This window comes from Oncorhynchus gorbuscha, linkage group LG23 (genome assembly GCF_021184085.1).
Source record: "Oncorhynchus gorbuscha isolate QuinsamMale2020 ecotype Even-year linkage group LG23, OgorEven_v1.0, whole genome shotgun sequence".
Classification (NCBI taxonomy): domain Eukaryota; kingdom Metazoa; phylum Chordata; class Actinopteri; order Salmoniformes; family Salmonidae; genus Oncorhynchus; species Oncorhynchus gorbuscha.
Window position 1 is genome coordinate 59,669,592 of NC_060195.1, and position 11,153 is coordinate 59,680,744.

Below are 11,153 nucleotides of genomic sequence, written 5' to 3' on the forward strand. Positions count from 1 at the left end.
CAGAACACCGACTACATTCAACTGAACTGGCATTCGATTCAATAGAATAGTCTGCGTGTAATAGGATAGGTTTAGATGAAGCATTTGTAAAACAGGATGTTGTTGTGTGACAGAATTTCACGGCTGTCATTACACTACTTCGGGCAGAGTGAGAGACAGAGAAGGAGAACAGAAGAGAACTCTACTGTGAGCGTTCATCAGACCAATCTGAAACACGGATGAATGTGAAGACTGTAAATGGATCCCATCGCAGCACAGAGGCATCAAGCTCTGGTTTCCTCTTGATGACATTTTCTAAAAAAGGGACTGAATCGGTACGAATGATGTCACCACAGACACACGCACGCACTACATGATGTATAGTGATTACAATAAGATTGTCTTGTTCCGTCTCCAAAAGAACAAGCGACCTGCATGGCCTTAAGTGTTTCTGTTGTTGTAGTATTCAGGACACGCAGAGGGCCAGCAGCGAACTGAAAGACCACTGAAATAGCCAACTGGAACGTGCCAACTGAAATGTACCACTTTTGATTGTACATTTGAAAGAAGTCGAGGTTGATAGTAGAATACAGATGGCGTTAAGATCATTGCAACATGGCGTCCCACTCGGCACCTCTTATGTTGTAGGACGTGAGGTAAGCAGCCATTTTGGTTCCTTGAATGCACAGCAGTTCCGAGCGAGAGGCATAACTCACTTACTAAAGGACTACGCAATGCCTAATGTCTGATGTAAGTGCAGGAAACGGTTCGAGGAGGAGAGAGACTTTGTGCTATAACTTTATAGCAGAACCAAGCTAGAAAAGGAACACCAAAGGTTCCCCAAAAGGTCAAGATGTCAACCCGTAATAGATTCATCTGCCTGACAAAATTCTGCTGAGGCAAGGAAATCCTTCACAGTTTGTAAAGGACAGAGACTGGATGTCAGGACCACGGGTCGGGGGATTACTGTAAATTGGAGGAGATTGGCCTACAGGCTCCAAGTGGTCCATGGGAGAATCCAACCAAATGACCAATCACCCACGCCACAATCACATCTCTCTCTGCAACACAATATCAGAGAGAAATCTGATTTCCACCCAGGCCCAACCATGCCTATGCCCCTGACGTGCATACCAGTCATGTCGTTTTAACACACTCAAACCCACAATATGAGTGTTTTATAATGCAACGCCTATGATCAAATCAATTGTTATAAGGAGGTGAAAATACTGTCTGTGTTATGAGAGGTCCCTCCCTAGACGGCTCATGGTCTGAGTCCCAAATAGCACCATATTCCCTACTTGTGTACTACTTTTCACCACAGCCCTATGGGTCCTGGTCAAAAGGAGTGCACTATATAGGGAAAAGGGTGCCCTTTGGAACGCAACTTACGGAGTCAGGAAGTTTAGACACTGAGGTAATTAGAGCCTTACAGCTCCAGCAACGATAATTAGGACCCCTCTTTCTCTACCCCTCCAATCTTTCTTTTCATCCCTTCATCCCATCTCTAGGGGCTGACCTGGCCAGTGAAAGATAGCAGGACAGACACTATTGATTCATTCTCCCAACACGGCATGTTTGAAGATCAATGCAACATGAAGGTATGTGTGTCCTCATTAAGCGATCGATGCCTGTGAGGCCTCTCCTATGTTGGAAAAAACACACTGCAGAGTTGGTCCATTCGGAGACTTTGGAGCACTGATATGAGTTTGTGGTAATGAGGTGTTTATTGCCATGGCCACGTCACAACCCATGTGTTCATCCACACCTCTATACCTAGATCACTTTATCAGACCCCCAGACTATGTCCTGGCTTAGTAACAGTACAAGTCCCTAGTTCCCTCAACGTCGTCCTCTCTTTCTTCACCTTTATACCTCTGTCATCCATCTCTCCAGTACGGTCCTCCACCCTACCTGTCCACATCCCCCTATCCACATGCAAGGTTCTCTCCAGGATTTCTTTAACAAGGTGTAAATGTCGTGTCAGCACACAGCAACCCATGTTTCATGACCAGTCACCAACTTTAACCCGGCTTCAACCAGCTCTTATGAAACTGTTCAGCCCTTGTAGGTGGAAATGTCAGCTAGGCCAGTGATTACATACACCTTGACCATTACGCAACCGCTACAAGCTTTGTCATCTGGATAGGAAGGAATCTCATCGTTAGAGGGCACAGCATGCACCCTGGGTGACCCTGGTTATTGGATATGGGAGAGGTGGTTTAAACTTTCACTCTGCCACTCGCTAAGCATGTGACCCATCAAAACAATAGCAGCTGTCATGCCAACTCATAATCTCCATGGAAAATTCAGAAGCGGCTTAAACTACACGACTCATTCAATTATATGTCACCTTTTTATGTATTTGGCCAAGAGGCAATGGATTTGACCAGTTTACTTTTGTTTCTAGGTTTGCGCAGTATTCAATTTCCTCTTCAAGCGTATGGAGATGCAATTGTCTTCACAAATAGATACTGAGTTGTTCTACTTCAAAAGCTCTGGACAGAAACCCCCTCCATCTGAGTGGCAATAAATGACATGTCCAACATACACCTCTGTCCGTGTTTTCGTTCAACACAAATGACCTACTGACGGGTTTACTTCAGAAAAGTCCCTTGTCAAGCCAAGCCCATTGCGTTTCCTGTCTCTCCTGCATTATTCTGTCACCCTTCACTGACCCATATTCTGCTTCAATTTGGTCACATAAACAGAAAAGCATGAGCAACGAGCCCCAGTGGGGAGGACTCTGTGGGCCGTACTCACCATCCTTGCGGTGGTAGGTGATCTCCACCTTGCGCTCCTCAGACCCCGTCAGAGCCTGGGCTACCTGGGCGATGGCATGCCTGTTGGTGAACTCTCCGTGGAGGAAGTCGCAGGTGCACGGCCTCTGCATCACATCCGCCCGCGAGAAGCCGGTCATCTCACAGAAGCCGTCGTTGCAGTAGATGATGGCGCAGTTCTGAACCCGGGCATTGGCTATAATGAATTTCTTATCTGTGAAGGTGTAGAAGAGTGTATGATCATAGTGGGGAAGAATGGGATGGTTGACACATTCATGGTGATGCTTTATATACAGAATTAAATATTCACTGTATTATAAATCACAAAATATACAGGTGATCCATTAAACATTTCTCTTTCAGTCCTCTCATGGCTAAGGGTGCATTGCTTCAGTATTTGTTAATGGAGGTGTGTGCTTCATTCCTCTATGATTAATGTTCATGCCATAGCCATACTATAAAACAGAGAGATCCACATTGAATAACTGGCACATAACCACCTGGCCATAACCATTTCAAATGTGGGAGTATTTGAAAAAGGTTATATGTATGTTATTTGGATACTACTTATTGCCATGCAATCTTGTGGAGAAACATAAGTGGTTGCTACTTTGAAGTAGCTTAGATAATGCTCAATGATATCCCATATTTAAATGATTTTACCCTCAACTCTCCCACTTCTAAAGTATCACAAGCGCAACAATATTAGCTCTACTCTTACTGATTGTTAAAAAAAAATTGTTGTCGAAGTACCAATTGTCAGATCAAAAATATTAACTTCATTTATTTTGTACGTGTGCAAGCAAGGGAAATACATTTTCCTACCATTATGAATATTATGAATTTAAAGATACATTATTGTGAAAACACAAAGATAATACTCACTTTGTCCCTCAAATTTCTTTATAATTATCCCCAAAAAGGTGTTTTGTGGCGCAACATGACCTCTCCGAACAGGCATGATTATTCCAAAAAATGCGAAAGATTCCGCTGTCCAAGTAGGAACGCACCTTTCTCCTGAGACTCAAGTTCTAGTGGCTCCAACCGCTAAAGCCTGAATGTCTCCCCGTTGTCTACACTCATCCTTAGGAAATCTCCCCCTCTTCCGACTTTTCCTTACTTCAACAAAAATATGGTCCGGCTAGGGCGCATTTTGACGCCTTCAAAGTGGACTTCGACAGCATTGACTCTGGAGTAAAAGGTTGTTGTACAGCGTAGTTTCTCCAACATTTCAAAATGATCCGCCGCTCTATAGCGTTGCGCTCGCTGCTACTGCTGCTGTGGTGGGGAATGGACTGATGCCCGCGGTGCCACCGACAGTGACGTTACCCCGCTCAGGCTGCGCTCAGCTCGTGCACCTCGCGATCAAGGCTGTGGAGGAAATCATATATCCATGTGTTGAGAAGAAGCTATGGGTGACGCCAGGCCAGGGCAATAAAGCTGTATCCTCTATTTTTACATAGACCCATGGAAAACAAGTGGGTTTATGTCTCACGTTGACTGTGGCATGCCTGTAATTGCCAATGCATATAATGCATACGATGACTGCATGAATTCTAGACATACTGTAGTTGTTTATCAGATACAGAGAAATATACAGTTCCACAAATGAATCAATGGAAACAGGCTACAAGCACGAATGAGTCTTTGAAACACAGGCTACGACACTAATGATTCTATCAAGTTTCATAGAGGGGGAAAACGTTGTAGATGTGGTTCCCTGTCCATGGTGCTGAAGTTGTAACAAAACTCCCTTTAGAAGGACACACACGCACAAGCTCCCTCTTAAAACATCTGTCTCAGAATCTCTGCACAACCTCACCATCCATCTGGTCCACTGAGAAAACAATACAATAGCCAGGCGGCAGGGGAAGATACTAAGGCGCACAAAGCAGGCGAAGTCAGGATTTAGAACCTTTGCGTCTCTCAATGATTACCATACGGAGCAGTCATTCCGATTTGTCTCCATACGGAGCAGTCATTCCGATTTGTCTCTCTACGCTGTAAGACTTGTCTGTCATTTCAACAGCAAAACCCTGTAGAATGCACATTCTAATGCGGCACATGTGTTTTACTGCGTTAATGTTGTAGATTGCACTGCTTTATGGGTAAAATGCAGAAAAATACTGTTATTAACTGTTATTTGAAGCCTCCTGTAAAAATGACTCTAACATACTGTATTTCTTCACAGTAAAAGCTTATAGATCCTTTTGAATTCAAAGTTTCAGTTTCAGACGCCAACAGACATTCGGTGACGATCAGACTATTTTAGTAAATATCTTCTTAGCAGTGGTGAAGTGGAATAATATTTGTATGCCGGTTTGGTGCTGCACCTTGACTTGTTTATCTTTACTGATAGACAACTTTGAAAACTGCATGTTTTCTTAGGTAACCATATGTGTTAACTTTTGCACTGTTGGTTAGAGCCTGTAAGTAAGCATTTCACTGTAAGGTCTACTACACCTGTTGTATTCGGCGCGCGTAACAAATACACGTTGATTTGATTTGATTTGTTACTTATATTGTCAATTGTATTGTTCATTGTTTTTAATGTTGTTACTAATTTGAATAAATGTATTTTATGTGCAAATGTATTGTTTTTTTCACATTTAGATTCCAGGGAGAATTTCACTTTAAATCTACAGCATTATTCTGGCACCAGAGTTGCCAGCTTAATACTGTCATTTTGCTTTTTAGAAGCGATGCTGAAATATGTTTGACGGAACAATTTTCCCGACTGTAAAATATATAAATAATAAATAATAATATATGCCATTTAGCAGACGCTTTTATCCAAAGCGACTTACAGTCATGTGTGCATACATTCTACGTATGGGTGGTCCCGGGGATCGAACCCACTACCCTGGTGTTACAAGCGCCATGCTCTACCAACTGAGCTACAGAAGGACCATAAAACATATTACAGCATCCCTGCTGTACATTTAGTATTCATTTGTAAAACTATAAATGACTAAAGTTACAATAGATTACCTGTTAATTACCAAAATTAAGTACAATTCCGGTAACGTCGGTAAATTACGGGTATATTTGCAAACCTACGTTTACTTAACTGAAGTTCATTTGAAAAAGTAGTTCACTACATCCAAACTACTTAGTCATAGGTTACTATATCACACACACACACACACACACACACACACACACACACACACACACACACACACACACACACACACACACACACACACACACACACACACACACACACACACACACACACACACACACACACACACACACACACACACACACACACACACACACACACACACACACACAAATAGCTGAAAAGGGCATGACTTCCCCACAGTCTGAATCACATTAAGGGTCGGTGTGACAGCCTTTTAGGAATTGTGCTCATTTCACACACCCAACTCACTGATTAGACTGGCACTGTTTTGGCACCGCCACACAATCTGTCACAGCGTTCACTGGATCAAACAGGAGACAGAGAACCAGATTGGAGTGTGTATAAGAACAAATTGTCCTTTCCGACAACAATCTGAATGAAACACCATAACATCTGAACTTCCTGCTATCAGACGACATGCCAAAAACATTGTAAGAAGCAGCAAAAACAGACAAAAGGTGTCTGAATCCTAGCATTCTACTTCAATGAAATGGCAGTCTGCATACAGTATGTTGTTGATTATTTTGTAAGTCGCTCTGGATAAGAGCGTCTGCTAAATGACTTAAATGTAAAATGTAAATGTAAATTTTTGCTATCTGTTCAGACACGTGGATGTGTGAAATATAGTTCACACTGAGAGGTTATTTCCATGTATTGAAAGCTGCATTGAACCCTACGACTATACATGACGTGGACCAATAGGGATGTGTTCTACTGTCACCTGCCCTAAATCACCAGCAAGACAATAAGCCTGGGAACAGTTTCTCTCCATCTTATCTGGATGTGAGAGACCCGTAGGCTGCATCTGTGACGGCAGATAGTGCTTACTGAAATTACCCACAAAAGGATTTCTCTGGGCAAAAGTAAAAGACATGTAGCTACCTACAATTCTGAGAGACATTTCCCCCTGACTCATGTCCATGATAGCTGTTACGGTATTTATTAAAAATAAACACAGCTTGGTGTAATCCTTTTCTCAGGAGTCACGTTCGACTCGTTCATGATTCAGTGGCTGAATATGTTCGAATGAGATAGATAGGGAGGGGTTGTATCGTTATCTGTGTAGGAGGAATAATAATGACGGTTTATGCCCTGCTATTGTTTTCATTTGGATTTTATTTTTGTACCCAAATATACTTTATTTGAGGGAGGGAGGGAGGGAGGGAGGGAGGGAGGGAGGGAGGGAGGGAGGGAGGGAGGGAGGGAAGGAAGGAAGGAGGGAGGGAGGGAGGGAGGGGGGATTAAAAGGAGAGATAGAGGCTATGTTCCATTCACACAATTACCCACAGTGCATTATTTAGGTGTCGAAATAGAAAGGGCGATGGAATGGAAAAAAGGGAGGGAGTGGTTAAAAAGAGATGAGTAGAGATCATCTTTTGTAATTCTAGGTTTTTCATGATACAGTCTGGCTTGTTTTACACAATGTCACAAAATCTTTGTTCAATATTTATGACATACTAATCATGAGAAGAAAAGACTTACGCTGCATATACAGATGTAGGATTTTAATTTGACCAGCAAATAATCCTGCAGCAACAGGATGTTGCTTGATCGGTGATTAGGTTATTAGTTGGCAGTGGTGTAAAGTACTTAAGTAAAAATGCTTGAAAGTACTACTTTTGTACTACGTATTTTGGTGTGTCTGTACTTTACTTTACTATTTATATTTTTGAAAACTTTTACTTTTTCTTCACCACATTCCTATAGAAAATAATGAATTTTCTATACCATACATTTTCCCTGACACCCAAAAGTACTTGTTACAATTTGAATGCTTAGCAGGACAGAATTTTTTTCCAATTCACGCTCTTAACCCGTGTGTGGTATTCGGGTCTGTGGAACCCATTTTCAATGTTTACTCAAATGAAAAAACCTACACTCGATCCCTCCGATGTCAACAATTACAGACCAGTATCCCTTCTTTCTTTTCTCTCCAAAACTCTTGAACGTGCCGTCCTTGGCCAGCTCTCCCGCTATCTCTCTCTGAATGACCTTCTTGATCCAAATCAGTCAGGTTTCAAGACTAGTCATTCAACTGAGACTGCTCTCCTCTGTATCACGGAGGCGCTCCGCACTGCTAAAGCTAACTCTCTCTCCTCTGCTCTCATCCTTCTAGATCTATCGGCTGCCTTCGATACTGTGAACCATCAGATCCTCCTCTCCACCCTCTCCGAGTTGGGCATCTCCGGCGCGGCCCACGCTTGGATTGCGTCCTACCTGACAGGTCGCTCCTACCAGGTGGCGTGGCGAGAATCTGTCTCCACACCACGCGCTCTCACCACTGGTGTCCCCCAGGGCTCTGTTCTTGGCCCTCTCCTATTCTCGCTATACACCAAGTCACTTGGCTCTGTCATAACCTCACATGGTCTCTCTTATCATTGCTATGCAGACGACACACAATTAATCTTCTCCTTTCCCCCTTCTGATGACCAGGTGGCGAATCGCATCTCTGCATGTCTGGCAGACATATCAGTGTGGATGACGGATCACCACCTCAAGCTGAACCTCGGCAAGACGGAGCTGCTCTTCCTCCCGGGGAAGGACTGCCCGTTCCATGATCTCGTCATCACGGTTGACAACTCCATTGTGTCCTCCTCCCAGAGCGCCAAGAACCTTGGCGTGATCCTGGACAACACCCTGTCGTTCTCAACTAACATCAAGGCGGTGGCCCGTTCCTGTAGGTTCATGCTCTACAACATCCGCAGAGTACGACCCTGCCTCACACAGGAAGCGGCGCAGGTCCTAATCCAGGCACTTGTCATCTCCCGTCTGGATTACTGCAACTCGCTGTTGGCTGGGCTCCCTGCCTGTGCCATTAAACCCCTTCAACTCATCCAGAACGCCGCAGCCCGTCTGGTGTTCAACCTTCCCAAGTTCTCTCACGTCACCCCGCTCCTCCGTTCTCTCCACTGGCTTCCAGTTGAAGCTCGCATCCGCTACAAGACCATGGTGCTTGCCTACGGAGCTGTGAGGGGAACGGCACCTCAGTACCTCCAGGCTCTGATCAGGCCCTACACCCAAACAAGGGCACTGCGTTCATCCACCTCTGGCCTGCTCGCCTCCCTACCACTGAGGAAGTACAGCTCCCGCTCAGCCCAGTCAAAACTGTTCGCTGCCCTGGCCCCCCAATGGTGGAACAAACTCCCTCACGACGCCAGGACAGCGGAGTCAATCACCACCTTCCGGAGACACCTGAAACCCCACCTCTTTAAGGAATACCTAGGATAGGTTAAGTAATCCCTCTCACCCCACCCCCCCTAAGTTTTAGATGCACTATTGTTAAGTGACTGTCCCACTGGATGTCATAAGGTGAATGCACCAATTTGTAAGTCGCTCTGGATAAGAGCGTCTGCTAAATGACTTAAATGTAAATGTAATGTATGTAAAAAACAATACAATTCATTATTTTTTCAACCTGAGACTTGGTTCATTCAGCCCCAGGACCAGCCTGTCAGCAGCCAGCCCCAGGACCAGCCCGTCAGCAGCCAGCCCCAGGACCAGCCCGTCAGCAGCCAGCCCCAGGACCAGCCCGTCAGCAGCCAGCCCCAGGACCAGCCCGTCAGCAGCCAGCCCCAGGACCAGCCCGTCAGCAACTAGCTCATCAGCGGACTGCAGGAGGAGAAATATGTATGTAAAAAATGGTTTAAACTGTCTTCTTGCCCAAGGAATGAGCCACTCCGCATGGCTGCCAATGTGATAAGGATGCAACCAGGGCCGTCGCAGATGGTGGTTACTCATGTGCAGGACATAAAGTCTTCTTTTGAATTGTTCATCCCAGACACCATCCAGGAAATCATTCTGGACTGTACTAATATGGAGGGAAGGCGTGTTTTTAGAGAAGAAGACGGAAGGAGATGGACCAAACATGCATACTTTGGGGTTCTTATCCTGGCTGGTGTTTTCAGATCCAATGGGGAATCCACAGAATCCCCGTGGGATGCAGAAACTGGGAGAGAACTTTTCCCGTGCAACAATGTCTCAATGTAACAATGTAAAACTTCCACATTATTTTCAGGGTTATCCTCTTTGATAACCGAGACACCAGACCAGCTCTGCGGCAGAGAGACAAGCTAGCTGCAATCAGGTCAGTGTGGGACAAGTGGGTGGACCGCCTTCCCCTGTTTTTACAACCCTGGCACGCAACGTTACTGCTGATGAGCAGCTTATGCCATTTAGGGGCCGCTGCCCTTCAGGCAGTACATACCATCTTAACCAGTCAAATATGGCATCAACATCTGGACTGCCTGTGATGCTGCTTCATCATATGTGTGGAACATGCAAGTGTATACAGGGAAGCCAGATGGAGGAGCCCCTGAGAAGAACCAAGGGATACGGGTTGTCCTGGACGTGACACGTGGCCACAACATCACATGCAATAACTTTTTTACTTTGCACAAGCGGGGACAGGAGATCGTCAAGAGGAAGCTGACGATGGTAGGAACAGTACGAAAAAAACAAGCCAGAGCTCCCACCTCTCTGAATACATGGAACATGCCTATCAATTCCTCTAAGTTTGTGTTCAAGGCCGACACGTCTCTAGTGTCCTACATGCCAAAGAAAGGCAAAAATGTGGTACCCATAAGTACGTTGCATAGGGATGGGAGAATCTGTGGCCAGGAACATCAAAAAACAGAAATCACAATAGATTACAATACCACAAAAGGAGGAGTGGACAATTTAGACAAGCTGGTGACTGGCTACAGCTGCAAAAGAAGAAGCATACGCTGGCCACCTGTGATATTCTTCAACATCTTGGACATCTCGGCGTACAACGCGTTTGTCATCTGGATGGCGTTGAACCCAGATTGGAACAGAGGGAAACTCCAGAGGAAAGCTCTTTCTCGAGGAGCTGGGCAAGGCATTGGTAAGACCTCAAATCCACAGCAGGCAACATATCCCAAGGACCCCATCTTCTGCAGCCATCACAAGGAGGATTCAGGAGGAGGATGCTGGTGCGATGCCCCATCCGCCCATCCGTCCAACCCACAGAACCAACAACTCCAATACCGAGAGTAAGTGTGAGTGATGCTGTTGCATGTGGGCTTGACTGACTCTCCTACCTTGGCCTGCTGTAACTATATATGTGAGTGAGTGAGTGAGTGAGTGAGTGAGTGAGTGAGTGAGTGAGTGAGTGAGTGAGTGAGTGAGTGAGTGAGTGAGTGAGTGAATGAGTGAATGAGTGAATGAGTGAATGAGTGAATGAGTGAGATGTTAGTAAAATTCCTGAACTAAGTTTTTTCATC

General features: G+C 44.9%; 1 protein-coding gene across 3 annotated transcripts in view; it reads right to left on the minus strand.

Annotated features, from left to right (window-relative positions):
* Positions 1–4,140, minus strand: part of LOC124010378 (potassium voltage-gated channel subfamily H member 7-like) — an 86,634-nt gene extending 82,494 nt beyond the window's left edge. For all 3 annotated transcript variants that reach the window (XM_046322765.1, XM_046322764.1, XM_046322766.1), the window contains exons 1-2: positions 3,645–4,140; positions 2,743–2,973 (exon numbers count right to left, since the gene is read on the minus strand). In XM_046322765.1, the coding sequence (XP_046178721.1) occupies positions 2,743–2,973; positions 3,645–3,720 (307 nt within the window). In that variant the 5' untranslated portion in view covers positions 3,721–4,140. The remainder of the gene's footprint in view (positions 1–2,742; positions 2,974–3,644) is intronic.
* Between the last annotated feature and the right edge of the window lie 7,013 nt (positions 4,141–11,153).